Genomic DNA, 18,716 nt, shown 5'->3' with positions numbered 1-18,716 from the left:
CATTCTGAAGGAGGTCATTTCGATGTTGCAAATATGTCCTTTTCTAGACGATTTAAAAGGCTCAAGCTGGAAAGGAGGCTCATGACAACACTGTTGAACGAGAAAGATGGACAAAAATAAAAAAATCTGGTTGCCCATCTTTTCGGGTGCTGGTTCTTGGGCCTTGGATTACTCTATGAGAGTAACAAATCCAGGGCAAAAGGAAGAGGCAACCTTTGCCTTGTCTCAGCAGCTTTGCCTAATGACAGGATACTCCCATGAGTGAAGGAGACCAGAGTGGCTCGCATTCTTCGATCGAGCCGTGCACGTCACTTAAAGGGAAGCAGAAAATGGCTAACAGGCTGAAGGCAAGATTTAATGCCAATTAATTCCACGTACGAAACTTCAGCCTCAAACGAAAAGCCAAATGTAAAGGAACAAGCTGAAAGAAAGACCCAGAAACAGGAGATGGCCTGTGGTCCATGCATAGAAAAGCCAACAAATGGAAGAAATGGTTTTGGCTACAAATTCTCTTTAGCCAAAGTACTTAAGGCAAACACAGCCTTCAAATCAATTTCCCCTCCCGTTACTTCAGATGCTGGGAAAAGCAAGCTCTCCCAGAAGGAAACTCTGAAAAATCCCACAATGTAATGGAAACTGTGCAAGAGGGCCACAATAAAGCACCAACTAAATGTACAAGTTCAATGCCCATCCTCCTCTACGCAGCAACAAGCTGAATTTCGGCCTTAATGGGGCCACCCTGCAGAAGTTGTCTGTTCCATCAACTATGCCCACGTGCTAAAACATTCACGCAGGACACTGCAACTACTGGGTAGCTGATGTAAGAGGAACTAAGATGGCAACAAGAATATAATCTGATCGCAGGATGAGTGCAGGTGTGTGCAACTTCCAGTAGCTCGTAGAATTGGGCAAGAAGTAACTTGTTCTCTGCACGCGGAAGCTAGAACCACTGCAGTGAGTAAGCCTGTGCATTTAAAAAGGCACTGAACTCTGCTCGAAAAAGTTGCGATAAGCCTGAAATGTTAAAGAACACCATGACTATCCTTCACCAAGAATTTTTTTCAGCAGTTCGTACGAACCAAGTTATCTGCAGTCAAAATTTCAATTAAACGTTCTTGCAACTTTCTTTCTCCTCTAGACCACATTCTCAATACAAGAATAGAAAAGCAGAGAAACGAATAAAATGGCACCGGTGTACCTTTCATCTTTTATTTGTCTTTCCTACTGCACTGATGCTAGCATAAATATCATAATGCTTCAATATGCACAGTCAATTTAGTCAGAGACTGCGATCTGTGCTGTTGGGTACCAGTTCAAAACTTGGCACAGTACAACAGCTGACTCACAACTGGCTTCATTGCTCAAAGAAACTCCACTGGAATACATTTCTGAACATGGAAGTGAATAAAGCACAAAGGAAAAAACTACTCATCTCACACCTGAACCCAAAAAGTCGCAACGGTTCATGGTTCAAGTGTATGATGAGTGGCATTTGTCTTTTTCTTTGCGCCCTATTCATTTTAAGGCTCAAAAAGTGTACACAAGACATTTCTTCGAATAAGAAAGCCAGTTGCGAGACAGCACTTACACTATATGCTATTTTTCCCGTCTGTCTTCACTGTATTAAGCCATCAACTTAGGCACATTTTTGAAGCAAACACTCCAAGTCTGCCAGAGTTTGTAACTGTGTGATATACTAATAAAGATGGTGATAATGATGAATTTGAATGGCAAAGAGCATCTTCGGCCAAACAACGCGATGACACGTCATTTCCACCTAGCCCAGGTGGGGTGGTAAGGACCCATTTTCCAAGCATTTCACCCTAGAGAAATCGAGCACGAGGACTCGAGAAAACCTGCACCTATTTGAAACCGATGGGTACTTTGCGGCACTGGCGATCAAACCCCGCACCTCCCGCACATGAGGCGGATGCTCAAAAAGCCACTAGGCCACTGCTGTGGTCTCACAAAAAGGATCAGTGGCCTAATTCTCAGTCGGCTGACAGGGTCGAGTGAAACCACGGGGCATGCATGCGAAAGTGAGATGAAAGAACGAAGATATTTATAATGAAACATGGATATGAGTATGTTGAAGGTTATGGGCTATGAAGGTAAACAGTTGTGAGCCCTTCAGGATGAAATCGAAACTGACAAGTTGTTTTATATGCACTGGGTGGCAGAAACTTGTCTAACTGCCACAGTGGAACAGCAACTGATGATAGCAAGCAGTTCTGAACACTTCATGTTATGAAGGAAACTAGCAGGAATGCACCTTGTACATACGCATTAAGAGGCAAAATCCTGTGCAACAACTGTCTCAGTGGCACTTTGGTCATGGTAACAAGTAGATGAGGGCGAAACGGATGCATACAAGCAGGTATAGTGCATACACATCAGACGCTAGGCTCTTGTCCTAGTACTGTCACAACAACACTGCCAGTGCATGTCTCGAGCGTGAGCTGCAACGTGCCGCCGTCGACGCTGCTGCTTCCCCCGCGCACGGCAAAGTCCAGGAGGCGGTGACTGCTGCCAGGCGCCGACTTGCGGGCTGTGCATTGCTGAGGTATGTTGTCGTCGTCATCGTCGCTGTCAATCTCAATGACCTCGACAGCTCCCGCCGACTCCTTGGGGGCCTCACATTGGGCGGCAGGTTGCGCTGCAAGGTGCTTGGGGGCCTCACGTTGGGCGGCAGGTTGCGCTGCAAGGAGGAGAACCACAGCTGGCAGCTAGGCTCACAGTGGGGGGCGAATAGAGGTCCTTAATCGCACAAGTCACAAAACTCCAGTTCGACAAAATCCGGGTGTCCCCTGCAGCCAGTCTTCACCAAAGGCAAGTGGACCATGATTTCCAGTGTCTGCTGTTGGCGGCCACCCATCACCGGTCACAATAAATTGACCACGACCACAAGTGTTCCATTTTGTTGCCACAGGTGACACGACTGTCATCCTATCACCCTGGTGACGTCCACTGCAAGCCGAGGGCCTCTGCCACCGATGCTCAATTAACCCTGTCCTGCGCCAGCTGCGGTCACCCTATGCCCGCAAAATTTTGAAATCCTATCTGCTCACCTGACTCGCTTTCGCCACCTGCAACATTTTTTTTTCTTTGCAATTAACTCCGCTTTCCTTAGACAGACCACTGCATATCTGCCCTCTGCATCAGACATACCGTCCAAGTCCCTTCCTTCACCTTGCTAATACATGCAGCTCTCTCCTCATACCTTATGTCAACCTACCATTTTCCTGTCATCACTCACTCCGCTCTTCTCAAGTCAATTTCAACAATTTTCATCAGCATCCTGGTCCTGCCCCATAGGTGAGTCCAAGAGAGATACAACCATATTTCCACATATATACAAGGACTGACGTTTTTATGTGCCAGATTTTAAAAAATTCCCGAGTGCAAAATACTGGCCTAGTCGAGAGCAAACAAAGGCAAGTGCCGACGTTTATATCACAAACAACTTAAGCAATAATATTCTGCCTTGTGAGCAAAGTTGTTTGAGATATAAATAAACATCGGCACTTGCCTTTATTTGGTGGAATTAGCGAGAAACTGTTTTTGGCTAAGAGTACAGTTCTTGCAGATGCGAGCCAAGCAACCTGTCCACCATCAAATACAGGCAAGCAGTGGTGTAGCCAGAAATTTTGTTCGGGGGGGGGGGGGTCTCATGTTACAGCGCGGCCTCCTCATAGAATTTGTGGAAGGATCAAACACGATAATAATAACTGTATTGCCATTGACAATGCCATTGTGTATTGACATGTGAAATATGTATTTTTTAAAATAAAATAATGTATTCGTATGTCTCTAAAATCATGGCAGACATGATTACAAAACATAAAACTGCAGGGGACAAGGCATAGGAGAGAGGCAAACAGGACGAGCTTGTCCTGTTTGCTTCTCTCCTATGCCTTGTCCCCTACTCAGTTTAATGTCTTGTAATCATGTCATACCAACTATCCCCTTATCGTTAACTCGTGGCAGTCACATTTGATGCCAATGCTTACAAGTAAAGACAATATCACACGAAGTCTAGAACTATGTAGGTCCGGAACTAGCAAAGCAGTGCATGCCGCTGATATGAAAAATGTAAAGGCCATGAAATTAGCAAGTAGAGGACAAATATTTTAATGAATGTTTGTCATTCAAGAGCCGTTAGTTTTGTACATATGCAACGACCGGGGAAAAATCTCATTGACGCTGTCCTTCGCTCCAGTGTACTGCGCAGCAGCAGCTGTCACCGGTCATGTATTGCGCGTAACTGCACCGAAATTTTAGTCGCAACAGTGAGCCATCGATAGGCCCTTGAAAGTTTGTGCTAGGATGGGGCCCCTTGCGTTACATGACTCCAGGTGCATAGGCGTTGCCACGAAGTCAAACACGAGTTAGCAATGTTCGCACCAAAAATTTTTTCTAGTCTGAAGAAGACACTGTAGGTGACAAAATCCAGAATGACTTCCGGCGCCAGTGGCTACACCCCTGAAGGCAAGTACTGATGTTTATTTAGACCTCAAACAACTTAGCGAATAATATTCTACCTTGTGAGCGGTGTTTGCTCTTGATTAGGCCAGCATTTTGTGCACAGGAATATTTTTAAAACCCGGCACATAAAAATGTAAGTCCCAGTATAACGCGAGGGAAGAGTTTGAGACTTTATAAAAATATGATTATAATGAAATCACGGCCTGTTCTGAACCACATACAGCCGAAGGCTTGGAAAAAAAACTGGGACAGTACGCAAGAATACTGAAGCAATAGATACGTGAATGTTATATGAGAAGCAACAGTTCAGGAAATGCATGCAACATCATCGACCACAGCAAAGCCTGTGTAGCGTCAATGCATGCATCCTCCCATACAGCAGTGGCCACCATCGTCACTGTGTCACCGCTGCTTCATGTTCTGTGCTGACCAGTCCTCTGTATTCGCCCGCCCCTTTTTGCTTTCTCTATTCCACTCAATGCTTTCAGTGCCCTCTCTTTGTGGACGGCCCGTGACCCCTTCTTTCCTTTGCCAATGCGTGCCGCACGGCACAAAGGCCGTCAAAAAGTTGGATCATCCGAGCAGCTTGCGAGCCTGGCGGTGAAGCTTGCTGTAGCTCTCTTGTGGAGCCCCCCCCCCCAAAAAAAACATTCGCATTAATTTGTACCTTGGTGAAACCCATCAACTAAGGAAACAAACTGGCTGGCAGTTTAGCATTGCTAAGCATGGAATATTGTGCCAAAGCACGGTTTTCCGCAGGTGGACACCAATGCCATGTAGCCGAGAGTGCAACTGAGATGTTCAGTGACTTAGGGAGCCAGTTACGCACCTTTCCTTTCCTCAAAATCACCGGAGTCTACAACTTTGATGATGACAATGAACACCAGCCTGCCCTATTGCGCCGCATTTCTGCCACAAGGTTGCCAATGCCAACGCATGCAAAGCACCTCTCTGTCACTACTGCCACATAGATCAAAGCACTACACAGACCCAGGGAGCCAGTTATGTGCCTTTCCTTTCCTCAAAATCACCGGAGTCTACAACATTGATAACGCCAATGAACGCCACAGGACCGCACCCTATTGTGCCGCATTTCTGCCACAAGGTTTCCAATGCCAACGCATGCAAAGCACCTCTCTGTCACTACTGCCACACAGACCAAAGCGCTACACGGACCCAGAGAGCCAGTTATGCGCCTTTCCTTTCCTCAAAGTCAAGTTGTCAACCCCGGGGCCCATTTCTGCCACAATGCGAACGGAATGTCACTACTCCACTATTAACCTCACACAGTACAAAGCGCGATTGAGGTGTCCACTGACCCAAGGAGACAGTGATGTGTCTTTCCTTTTGTGACCTCTAAGAGGCTTCATGCTAACAGGCTGATTTTGCAGTGCAGAAGACAACAGTGCTTTCACACAAAAAAAAACTCGCAGTAAATTCGTGTAAATACTGCACTAATACTGGTAACCTGCTATTCACGACCTGGGAGTGCCTGCAAAATGTACCTCACCACATTCTTATTCAACTAATTATTTCTCTCTCTCTCTCACTACCACGCTTAGTGCTGCATGCTGTTTTTGTCATCGCCACCCTAACACTAAGATTTGTGCTCTGCGTATAAAGGTATAGCACTTCATGGTCTTGGTCCTTTTAGTATCGAGCCTCCTTCTTCCTGTTTGTCATGTTGCGTTGTCACGAAGAGGCTTATTTCCCTGCTTCCTTCCCATTTCTGCAGCAGGAAGGCATCAAGCCTGCTTTGGCGGCAGTTGTCAGCGTGTTTCTTTTCCCATTCCCTGTATCTATTACAATGCCAATAACCAATATTTCTTTCACCCACGACAGAACAATAGACATCCCCATTTGGAGCAATTAGTGTGCTGGTTTCTGAAACCGGCCTTTACGGAGTTTGGCAACTGGCGCGATTAAAGCGCTCTTGGATGTGGCAAGTGGTCGAGCAGGCCGCTCACGTCGGCTGATGACCTTGCGGCACTCAGGGCACAGCCAGTGGATGCCCGCCTTGTTACCGCAGCCGAAGTGCACACCCTGGGAGCCGCAGCCGTTGCACACCACGATCCTCCAGCGACTGCGCAGCAGTGAGACAAGAAGGGCCGGTTAGCCATGCGCTCGCCTTCGACGCAGTGCCACAGCCACACTCACCCACTTTCCTGGTGGTGAGTACGCCCCGACGGGCAACGGCAGCGTGGCGCATCGCAGTGTCGGTAGCGAAAGAGCAGGTCCTCGAAAGCGTGAGGCTCCTGCTCCCAGGAAGCATCCCTGCGGTGAGGGAAAGAAGAACCCATCCTGCAGCTCCAGCCTTGCCTGCTACCACTTAAAGGGACACTCTGGATAAATTGGAATCTGCCCGTATCAACAGACCACCGCATTCTAACGGCAAAGATGCCAGTTTCACTGAAAACTGAGCTTTTTACAAGCTAGAAAACGCCAAAAAAGTGAAATACAGGTCTCACCATCGCCGGCCACTTTCACGAGCAAACCGTGGTGTGCTGAAAGGTTTCAGGCATGGTTAGAAGCTAGGCTCACCACCACTCACTTCAAAAAGGGAGTTAAGCAGCCTGTTTTGATGTAGATGACAAGAGTATTAGTCGAGTGGTGGGGGAATTTTTAAATTAAATTTTTCTCATTAAACACATCTTTTATTGGCAGACAAATATAAACACAGCAAGGAATAGCCATTAAATAAATTGTCGCTGATAACAAAAATAAAATGGAGTTATCAGTGTCCCCGCTGTCAAGCAAAAAATATTTGTTTTAGTTTATTTACATCAAATTTTTTAGCATATCAGAAAAATCTTTTATGACCCATGTCAGAAACTTTCAGTTATATCACCAGAAAACTGTTTTCTGATGTATATAAATTTCGTCTGAATCTTATGACAAGACTGGACGATTGAGAAAATGTGTCGGGAGGCTGGCTCAACGTTCAACGCGTTCCGACTTGGTGCGCTACAGGTCAAGACATCTTTAGAATTTTTTTTTTCGCGAAGCACAATTTTCAGCTTTCAATTTCTTCAATGCAGTGTCTGTTGACGTGTCTAAAGTGAGAAGAAAATTTGATAAAAAATTTTTAAATTCAGAAATTTGAAAAACGTGTCTTGACCTGCACTATGCTCCTAGGAATGCAAAAAATGAAATGGGGTCAAAATAGATAAAAAGTTGGAGAAACTGCTCCGCAAGTAGAGCACCGAAGCAGAAAATATTAACGCAGAAGAACGCCCATTGTTTGGCCTTTTCCCCGAAATGCACAGGCACCATGGTTCACGAAGCAATCTTTTTAGGGTATTTCTAAATCCATTTCACCGATGAAACTTGAGGGCAGTACAAAACAAAGAAGCAGGCAAGCAGATACTACAACAATTAAGAAAATTTTTGGATATTTTTGGGGATTTGAAAGCCGTGCCCCCTTATATGTGCAGGCATATTCTTAACGAGGCACTGAGAACAACTCCATTCAATTTCTGTGATCAGTGAATACTGATTCTATGGCTCTTACTGCCAACGTCACGTATGTGATCCCAGCTGCGACGGTCACATTTTGATGGAGGCGAATTAGAATAACGCCCCTGCGCTCTGCGATGTCGGCACACATCAAAGAATTCCAGGTGGTCCAAACTGATCCGGAATCCTCCACTACAGCGTCCTTCACAGCCCATAAGTTCTTTCGGGACGTTAACACCACAACTTACAATTTGGATTTGAAGATGAAATATTTTTTTCCACCGCTCTAGTCAAACTTTTCACACTGATGAAGACAACCAGGCTATTACGGACTCGCTTCATTTTCAACGAAACATATCCCCTGTCATAAGAATGAGGAAATCAATTGATATTACTGTGTATAGAGGGCGCTACCGTAACCATGCTACGCGAGCACCCTCTACAGTCATCTGTGTGTGAACACATGACCATCGGAATAAAGGGGGCTTTTGGTGTCATGTCGCCACCTGCAAACCTTGGCATCATTCTTCACCCTGCTGCCGAAGGGTTGGCATCACCACAGATATTTTGCACTGGCCACATTGCATTTTCAACTTCAGTCACCTGAAGAAGAGTGTTGCAACGTATTAGGTGATAATGAAAAAAAAACATCAACAGAATTTGACAAGTTGAGAAGGTGCTTGCTTGTTTGCTTGCAAGCAAGATGCCGTTCCACTAAACTACAATGCTGATCAGTGCCCATGCTTGTGGCGGGGGCTGACATGCACATTTGAACATGGTTTCCTATTTTTAGCGGCAATGCTGTACTGGATCAGGTTTGTGAATATGGTGCTTGGGTGGGCAGCAGTTTCTTACTGTTCAGGCACATAGATGCCGTGTTCCTGCATTTCTCTCTGAAAGGCCTCCTGGTTGTTGCAGTGGCCACAGCGGAAGAAGTGGCTGCCAGCACTCATGGCCTGGCGCTGTTTGGGGAGAGAAGGTGGACAGATTAGCAGCAGGGTTAAGACAGCAGTGACGGACATCACACGAACGCATCATCTACCGACCTGGATGCACCCCCGATGGAACAGCTGCCTGCAGCAAGGCGTCACCAGCACATTCACCGACGGGTGCGCCATCTCCTCCGAGCAGATGGGGCATATGCCACCGCTGGCCACCATTGGCACCACGTTTTGGCGGGGGCGATGCATGCCGCAGTACACCCTGTGCACACAGAGAAACAGTATGAACCATAGTGCAATTCAGTGAGTATCAGCTGCAATTTAAGTACTCAAAGCAAGCACTGTCCCGCATCATCTGCTGCAATCCACACATTTTGGAGCCAGCAAGTTAACATGAAGGAGGCGTGGCGAGAAAAGCATTGCCACAAGAAACTGTGTTAGCCAGAAGGGGGTGCGGTGTTGCTCTTTGTATATTGGCTTCTTCCCGAACAAACTTTCACACCAGACATTAGATAAGTCAATATATGCAACCTGTATTAATGAGGTCAAGGCATATGATACAACAGGCAAGCAGCAAAGGCCACAGTCGAAGCTGTTTGAATCCACAAGTGCACATGACAGTCGAAGAAAACAGAAACAAGTTAGACAAATACATAGATATCTACACCAAAAAATGCCCAGGACTGCATCCACTACCTGAGAGAACTTTTTTGCTATACAAGAGTGCTTTTTTAAAACAGGAAAGAACTTTTTTTAGGAGTGCCTGTGTAGAAATGTTGCGTCTCTTTACGGATGCACATGTGAATTTAATTAAGAGTTGCTAGTGCCAATCAAACCTACTTGCTTATATAATGTTTTTATGTAGTGCAAAGTCTTTTCCGAGAAGGTATGAACCAAGTAACAAGGTGCAACTGTGACCAGAACATTCTCTCCCTGGCCATTTTGATGAAACGCTGGCATATAGCAATTTTAGGTTTACCAGTCAAAAGCTTTTTGGACCACTGGCCCACACCACCTCATGCACATTTTAAGCAATCACCGTGATAATCAGTACACCACTTACTGCATTCACTATTAAACCGAATATCCCTTGCTTGTCAGAAAGACCACTTGGGCAGTGTGTTTACTACTAGTAAGGAGCAGCAAACACATGCACCAAGTTTTCAATCTGCCAGAGGAAGGGGGGGGGGGGGGGGGGGGGGGGGGGCAATAATTATTTTCTCTTTTCCATTCATTCCTTCCCCCCCCCCCCCCCCCCCCCCCCCCCCCCCCTTCCTGCACATGCTCTATGGCAACAAATGTACACAGGCGGAGAGGCTATATATTCAAACATCAGTTTTATTTGTTTTAGTCGAGTGAACATTCTAAGAAAAGTGACATTTATTTATTTGTTTGATTGTTTATTTATATTTATTTATTTATTTACACATACTTCAGTCATACAGACCAAGCAGGGGGGCAACATTCAAAAAATACAAAACGCCCACTTCTACTCTGAAACAACAATCAACGCAAAGAAACAGGAACGGGTGTACAAAAAATATTAACTGGACACATAGGATAAGACCCTTTTTCCAAAAGAAGCAACATCTATGACCGAAAAGACAACTGCAGGCAGTGCATTCCACGCTGTGATAGTTCATGGAAAACGTGAGTATTTTAGTTTAGTGGTGCTTGCAAAGTGTGGAGAAAAATTCTTCATCTTTCAACACTGTAAACAAAGACACAGAGTCAGAGAGCAGAGGTTGTTATGACGAAGCGGAAACACAGGGAACTGAATGCCGATTTTATGGGAGGGGTAAGTTGAGCACAGCTTGAAGAAAGCTGGAGTATTTTGCCGTGATGAAGTTCACTGTCCTTCATATTATGCAAAGGCTATCGCACAATCAAGAATGCGTTTCTTCGCACAGTAGTAGATCTCAACAAAATTGTGCGCGATGCCACAGATTTATTTTGCGGGTGGGCTCTTTGTACGCTTTGATGCAACAGAGGCATGAGAATGAACTCTTAGATGTGCATGATGTGACAGTAACAGTCAAACCAATTTTGACAAGCTTAGCCATTTCGGGCAAAAGATCTCCGCAGCTGCTCCCCGTTATAGCCTGGAAGAATCTCTACAATGTCCTGAAATGTTTTGAACAGTGTATTGCGCTGCTTTGCTATATCCCTGAGCATACTGCGGTGAAGGCTGAGCCATTCAGGCTCGAAATGTTGTCCATTAAACTTCAACAGGTATGTGCTGCCACACTTCTTTGCCTTGGCGCAAGAGCTTTTTTTTCTCTTTAACATCCAGTTCCAATTCACGTGCCTCTGCTAGAGACTCATTCCAAAATCGACAAAACCCTTGCTTCCCAAGTTCACTGAGACTCTCCCCAACAGCGCTGGCCATTTTTCTGCTTGGTCAAATCTCAATGCTGTTTTCTGCAACGCAGTACTTGCTGTTTCGAATTGCAAAAATAAAGAGTATGCGTCGAATGAAGTATGCGTCGAATTTTGACAGCAATTTTAAAAATCCGCTGGCTTTGGCTCCAGCGTCAGTTTGTTCTACTGATGCTAGGCCATGGAGAAACGAGATAGTTCTGAACAACCGACCTCAGTGCAGTGGCCCTGACCGTCCACCCTCAAAAACTTCCACAAGTTTGCGCTCTCATCTTACTTCTGAAATGCCTGGAACAAATCTAGATGCTTTGGGGAGCACATAACAAAGTTTACCATTCCTGTATCATGTCCAAGAAATCACGACACATTTCCACTTTCGGAGACATGCCCTGCAGCCCAAGGTTCAGTATGGGCACAACGCAGTGTACAAACAGTGTTCACAGCTCCTCTTGTTGCATTAGGGCTTGCAGACCTCTCATATTTGAAGCGCCATCATAGCACTGCCCGCGGCAACTGCTAATGCTCAGATTAAAACAGCAGAGAACGTCCTTGAGAACAGTAAAAAGACTGGCCGCTCCGGTGTCCACAGTGTTATAAAATCCACAGAACAGCTCATTTTTTTCGAAATTCTTTTGAACAATACGAAAGCGGATAGACACTTGCTCCTTGGCAGATATGCCCGCTGTCTAGTGCCCCGCTTCACGAACCTCGTTTGTGAGTGACCGAGGAACATCATGCACCATAATTTCCAACATTTCGCTTGAAATATCATAGAAAAGCCACCTGTACTTTGCTTGAGAAAGCCATGATTGCAGTTCTGGAATGTCATTCGTGCTAAGTTCCAGACGCTGTCTTAGATCACTTTCTACATCATCACGACCACATACTGCAATGAAGATCAGTGCTTTCCTCGCGAGTTTAATTTCCTTTTGCTTCCTAATCACACAAGCAGACGTTGCATTCACCCCCATTTTCACCCCATTTTCACACTGTGCAGATTCGGGGCCCTCATGACTTGAATTTTAGAGCTTTCTTCCAGTTAGAAAACCCATTTTGCACAAATGTCAGCGAGAGTCCTTATCCCCGGAAGTATCTGGAAGAAACGCATACATCTCACAAGCAGCGCTACAAATCTCACAGAACACCTTATCCAACGATGAGCCACAAAGAAGCCATTTGTATACCTGTTTTCAAATTGGTTAGCAAATTCACCCGTTGCGCTTAAACATTAGGGGTTGGATCCTCACCAACAAATCTGCACGCGTGCGGAGACAGTGGTTACAGTGGCAGGTGTCGAGTCTGGGCAGTTAAAGCAAACCTCGGCAGGTTAAGAAGCGCTCGCTGAAGGTCCCATGTCGGATGAATTGTGTGTCCTTTCGTCATTCTCTTTGGGAGGTTCGTTTTTCTTGTTTTGCACGGCTTCCTGAAAATACAATACCAGAAAGGTGGGATGACCAAAGAATGGAGTGCCGAAAACGTGTTCCAGAGAGGAGAAAAAAAAGAGGGGGAAAAAAAAAAGAAACACCAATTACTATGTGCTAAGTGTCGCAGTCTGCACTGGACATCGAACAAATAGGTCGCTCTCAATGACAGCGTTTGCATACCTTTCAGTGAGCAGCACAGGAGCGACGTCAATTATCCACGAACATGCAGCCGCCGCTTGTCGATTCTTGATGATTGCGGATGTCAGCGAAGCACTCGATATTTTGTCCCCTAACAGTAGTGATCTCTATAGTTCGTTGCGGATTTTAATACAATTTCAATTGCTCTGGCTCACACATATGTAAAATTCTGCCCAAATAGAAACATATCAACGTGGTGAACAAATATAACTGCTTGCTTAGTAATCACTGTTGTGACTCAGGCCTGCAGTAGTGGCCCTGCTCCTAGATGAGGAGACATTTATGCAGTGGAAGAATAAACAGACATTACATTGAGGAAGACTGCAAAAGGAGGAATGCACAGAACTAAGGAAGTGGGCCCTCTTAAAAAACATCTTGTCCTCAACTTCCTGCCCTTTTCTGTCAATGAGCGCTCATGTATGTCTTCGGCACTGTCTTCGGATGGGTCGTTGATGCCGACAGGTCCAAGATTGTCACTGGGCAGTACTCTTTTCCGTTGCATTCGTTTAATTACTTCGGCCACTTGGCCAGCATGACGTGCGATCACAGGCTGGTATGCAGAGCCTCCTTGTGGAGGCCATCATAGCTCGGGAAGCTGTCAGGTTGCGTCTGCCGTCTGGCACAACCATGGCTCCGTGGGTGAATGCCCCCCAACAAAACACTTCAGCGCAGACACGGCGGTATCCTAAACACGTACTGTCTGCATGGCACGTCCATTGGCGATTGCAATCTCACCCAGCCGGTGCTCTTCGAATTGCTTGTGAAAGGTGCAGTGCACGTCCCCTTGCCCAGAGTCATCGTGTGCCACGGCCTGCGCCGCCTGCCGACTCACTCGCCTCATCTCATAAGGCACTTTTCATGGTTGCATTGCAGAGCTCATAGGCGCTGAACGTAAGTCGGAAGGAAGAGGACGGGTGCTTCATGGGCAGTGGCTCTCCCATGCCCTGCCTGGTGTCAGCTATTCGAGGTCTCTTGAGAGCCAAGGTACAGATGCTGAGAGCATGGTCACAATACAACCGTTTTTTTTGTATCTTTTCTTCACCTCCTCACACTGCCTGACAACCACTGTCAGCCGCGTCAGTCAAGAGAATGAGCCGATGATCACGAGCTACACATTGGAGCTGACAAAGCTGGTTTATGGTCCCGTTTCCACTGGCACTTCGGCTAGGTGCTGACTCCAGTGTAGTATCCCATTCCTCAAACTTCAAAGCATTCTTTGCATATTGGTGGTCACATATGTCGATTTGGCGGGTTCAGCGCCAGAAGAGCAAGCAGTCATTTTCAAGTAAGGAGAACTCGCTGTTATGGAGGCAGGCCGCAAGGTGCATAGTGGTGAAGGTCCCCAATGATATGCCGAGCTCCAAAGCGCAGTTGGCACGGCCCCCAGAAAGGCGAGCAAAGACAGCTCAAGATGGGCAGATGCGCACACAAACGTATGGCATGCCTTCAGACACGCAGAACCTTCCCAGAACATACGGGTAAGAGACCTGCTCAGACGGCAAGCGTGAACTTACGTCACCATAGCATTGCTGGTAGTTGCGACAATGTTGACGCCAGGAAGTCTAGACAGGCTTCCTCCATTTCCGATACTCCGCCTGTCTGCTGGTCATGTTATACTTGGCACTTAGTGCACAACCCTACTGCCTCATCTCAATTGGTGTCGATGGGCTCCTGTGACACTTCAACTGCCACGGATCCAAAGCTGAAGAAAAATAAGTGCCCGAACTGCTGTGCAACAAACTGCCGTGCCACAGTCGCGAAGGAGACCAAGGCAAGAAATGGCCGCTTCCCATTCAGACTGTGAGGAAAATTCACCACACATTTACCTTGAACAAACTAATAAACTATGTATCAATGCTAAGCTCTCTGAGCACTCTTTCAGATTGGCGGATCCTCCTGCATTAAGAGGTGGCTGTGGATTAAGCATGCATGGCCAATTCACTGACGGCACAAGACTACGTCGTTGAACCATTCCCGGTTTCTGGCACTCCGGCATTTATTCAAGAAGGGCTTTAATGCTGCGGAGTTTATTATGGAGTTCCAAGTCCCATTCCTTTTGACACAAACGTTATATTTGTTTCCTCAAGGATGATGTGTAGTCTCTGGCCTAGATGTTGATGTTGACTACTCTATTCACACAGGCACTCGCAGCTCGGTCAGCTTCTTCGTTGCCGGCTATTCCAATGTGGCTCGGAACACAAAATACAAGGACTAGGTTACTTTTCTGGGCATGAATAACCTGTCTATGTAACAAGACAACAGGTGGGTGCTTACAAGAAGTGACAGAGTTCAGAGCCAACACAGAAAAAAAAAAAACGAATCGGCACTTGTCCTGTAGTCTACGTGTCTTCACTGTCGTCCTCATTCCTTACGTGCTGCCACTTTTTATGATGATTCATTGATCAGCCCACACAAAGGTATTTACCAATGCAGAACTAAACAAGCCAGCAAACACAACTGACGCTCTGTATTTACGTTGGGCCCTATGGTTTACAGCTGTTAGCAACTCAAAAAGTTCAGCTGAGAAAATACACATTTGGGTTTATTAGGTGATCGATCGCGAGGTCTCTCCTATGGTAGCGCAACAAACATCATCAGGGGTCTTTGATGCATCTGTAAAGAAACTGTTGTAATCCTTGTATAATGCCATGTGGTCCATGAATTCCTGTTGAATAACATTTGCAGCGACAGCCTTCTTGTTATATTTTCTCAAGTCAGGTTGCACAGTATGACTGCCTCGTCCCTGTCACCTTAAAATTAAGCCTTTGCTGAGCTTCAAGAATGGAGCATAAGATAGCAGAACTAGTGCTGCGAAGCGCACTTCATTACAAAAGCAAAAGACGGAGATACAAACAGCTTATTTTGAAAGGTACATTCACATTTTTAAAGGCAGACAAACCTGTGCTTATCAAGTGGCCATCGTAGAGACTTGGAACAGGAGACGTTACAGAAAGTTTCCATTCCCAGTCGGATCCCTTAACTGAAGGTGAACTGGACTTAAAACTCTTAGGGTGGTCACCCTTCCCCTTTGTTGGTGGGAGACCAATCTAAGTACAAGCAGCAGTTTCAGGCTATGCTTAAAGCTGTGCTCTTCTTCGAAATTTTCGGCAACTGTAGTTCTTTATAGTTGATTTTTTCAACAGTACGAAGGAAGGTATACTGCCCCCGCAGTTGGCACGTACGACAGCAAACACTCTGAACAATTTTACAATGAGCATCACATGGAAATAAATATCTCTCAGTTTGTGGTCACCAATCCCTTCTTACTTCCTTGCTTAGTATTCTTCATAACTGCTTGCAAAGTTTAATGCTACAGTTTATCTCTTGTAACCCTAAAACCCTCGTGCAGCATCCCATCACTGAATCCTTTTTCTTTTTCCATTTGATAATTAGCACTGCTAGCATTGCAGCATATTGTTTTTCATTGTAATCACACTCCACAGACAACCAAAACGAAGCACTACCGCATCAGGATACTTGATTCCAAGCTCTGTTTTCTGTTCCGTCCACTGTGTTCAGATGTGCAAAGTGAATTCGTGCTGTTTGTACAAGACAATGCAAAAAGAACTGCTGGAAGCCTACCCACGCAACACTGAAATGCAAAGCTTTCTTCAGGGTTTCCTTCTTGGCCATGGCTGAAAGCAACAATATAATAACATGCACAGTAGCATGCAATAATGCACTGCAAACAATGCACGCACTACAGCGACACACAGCTAGCAGCGATGTAGATACGGGATCATTTGAAACAAAATTTGAGTGTGGTGGCATACTTGCTGAGAGGGTTCACAGTGCAAAGAGATATGCGTGTACTGAAGGCTGCCAGAGCTGTAAGAAAAAAGCTGGCGGTTATAGCAATGATGCAAGACACGACAGTGCACTTGCACTTGACTCGCATTTTTGATGGTCAAACTGAAATGCAAATACATCGCGTGAACTTGGAACGGGAGCGCGTGCTCACGAAAGTCACGGTCGTCTGCGCAAAGGAGGCGAGCGCCCGCCACTGCAGGGCAAATCGGCTCACCTGAAGTCGCCAAAAAACTGAAGTAGGCAGCCATTGGAGGCACCGCACGGCAGGTGGAAAACCTTCTTGCACGCCTTGAGGCAGCAGCCGACCGTGGCACCTTTGCGCTTGCAGAAGGAGCAGCTCTGCGCCAGAGACGCGCAACATGGCACACAAGGCCGATACGGAACACGCTCGATCGCCGTCACTTACCAGCCGGCCGCCCCTGCGCAGTTCTGCCCTGACGTCCACTTCAGCAAAGCCGCGCAGCGGGGCTCTCTCCACCTGGCCCCTCTGGTGCAGGCCGCTGGAGAACAGCTGCGCGAACAAGTAACACAAACAATCGCCGCCTCCACAATGGCACCTGCGGCGGCGGCAGCAGCTTACCATGCACATGTAGTGGACGTGCAGCCCGCCACTCGTGCTCAGCAGCTCGCTCCCTATCTCGCTGTCATTGTGCGGCTTGTCGCAGAAAGCGCAGGTAGGCGCCTGCGCCGGGGAGGCTGGATCGCAGCACGTAGCTGTTTTAAAGCACAGCCACGTTACGAATTTGCACAGCCACGTTGCGCATTCGACCGAAGCCGCGCTCACCTGTCTTTCGCTGTCTGGTCCGCCTCGATCTCGGCGCCATGCTAGAGTAAGGGGTCGGTCTGCGGAGAGAGGCAACCGGAGCATGAAATGCCCGGCAACAACACCGGCCGACGCTAACGCTTACAGAAGTGAAAGCCCGTACCAAGCGTTTGGTTAAAGGACCGGCTAATTTTACTGACTTCCCAGGCGCTTTAACAACCAACGTTTAACCGCGCAAAGCCGTTTACGATAGGTCGCTTCGGCTGCCTCCTACCAATCAGAGGACGCCGGTGTATGGTTGTTTGTGTTGCATTTCCGTATGCGCGCGGTTCCGGACCAAGTTCCAGAGTCAAGGCTAGACATCTACATTTTCTATTTTTTTTAGAGAAAAATTTGAAAAACAGCGCGTTCATTGTGATTGCCGCACAGTAAACATTATTCTATTGACATTTTAATTATTGTAATAACGGTGCCGCCAACGCTGCGCGTTTTTAGGCTGCTCGTTTGATACAAAGTTACACTGAACCCAAGTGCTACTGTAATACTAATACTTCTACCTGTACGAAGAAGGGTGCGGGCTTCGTAATGCAGGCGGCATTGCAGGGTAGCAAGCACCTTGAGGTAGCGAAGTGCGTTGTCAAACCTTCCGAGAGGCGCTGTCCGAAGTAATGCTTGGACGTGGCGGGGGCGTCGCCGCGGCCGCCATGAGCTGCGCGTCACTCTGGCCTTGGCGGCATATTCAAAAGGAATATTTGCTGCAAGCATGTTCAGTCCTTCATATATCAGTCACAAAGCATAACTTAGCGTTATTCACAATTGATATGCCACGCACTTGCCTTTCATCACTGTTAATCGCAGCTGCTATCCTCCAAGAGGAGGCAAGGGTCGGGTAAGTGAAGATATACACGCGAAACGGAAGACATGTAGCGCTGCACAATGTATTTCTTTTTCCCTCCTGATGTCAGACCCACCGTGTTTTCTGAAGGTGTACAGCAGTTCGCCTGTGGCTGTGACAGCATCACCGAGAAAATTTTAAAAGTCGAAAGTCAAATACCGCTCGACACCTGTGTACGTTAATGCACAAAACCGCGCCTGCAGGAAAGCGGCAACCAGCCTATGGCCCGTGGATTAATTGTTGGTGCGCTCTTCCTGTGGGAGAAAAAAAAACAATGAAATAAAATAATTCAAGCTGAATTTATAATAAGGCAATATGCGACCTTGATCAATTTTGCTGTCCCTAACTTGGACGAAGAACACAAC

The 18,716-nt window shown here is 46.6% G+C and overlaps 1 protein-coding gene across 10 annotated transcripts; it reads right to left on the bottom strand.

The window, feature by feature from the left end:
- Positions 1–1,179: 1,179 nt before the first annotated feature.
- On the bottom strand, positions 1,180–18,384 carry LOC144132904 (E3 ubiquitin-protein ligase PHF7-like). 10 transcript variants are annotated; one of them, XM_077665630.1, is made up of 10 exons: positions 18,014–18,384; positions 17,478–17,536; positions 17,274–17,407; positions 17,100–17,204; positions 16,908–17,032; positions 8,988–9,144; positions 8,797–8,903; positions 6,643–6,759; positions 6,453–6,568; positions 1,180–2,698 (listed from the first exon to the last, which is right to left on the bottom strand). In XM_077665630.1, the coding sequence occupies exons 1-10, from the start codon at positions 18,052–18,054 to the stop codon at positions 2,394–2,396; spliced, it is 1,266 nt and encodes a 421-aa protein (XP_077521756.1). In that variant the 5' UTR covers positions 18,055–18,384; the 3' UTR covers positions 1,180–2,393. The 10 variants fall into 10 exon arrangements, with proteins under 10 accessions (XP_077521756.1, XP_077521754.1, XP_077521757.1 ...); XM_077665628.1 differs by having other exon boundaries at positions 17,274–17,410; positions 18,014–18,188; XM_077665631.1 differs by having other exon boundaries at positions 17,274–17,389; positions 18,014–18,188.
- Between the last annotated feature and the right edge of the window lie 332 nt (positions 18,385–18,716).

The sequence above is a fragment of the Amblyomma americanum genome, chromosome 5 (genome assembly GCF_052857255.1).
Source record: "Amblyomma americanum isolate KBUSLIRL-KWMA chromosome 5, ASM5285725v1, whole genome shotgun sequence".
Lineage (NCBI taxonomy): Eukaryota > Metazoa > Arthropoda > Arachnida > Ixodida > Ixodidae > Amblyomma > Amblyomma americanum.
Note: the sequence above shows the minus strand (reverse complement) of the source record. Positions and strands in the feature narration are given on the sequence as shown.

Excerpts from the sequence above, each read along its gene's own strand:
- LOC144132904 (XM_077665628.1), bottom strand. The coding sequence starts at position 18,054 with ATGCCGCCTGCATTACGAAGCCCGCACCCTTCTTCGTACAG. Across the intron at positions 6,569-6,642 it reads ACTCACCACCAGGAAAGTGG|TCGCTGGAGGATCGTGGTGT; the intron begins GTGAGTGTGGCT and ends ACTGCTGCGCAG. Across the intron at positions 2,699-6,452 it reads CCGCAAGGTCATCAGCCGAC|CGCAACCTGCCGCCCAACGT; the intron begins GTGAGCGGCCTG and ends TCCTCCTTGCAG.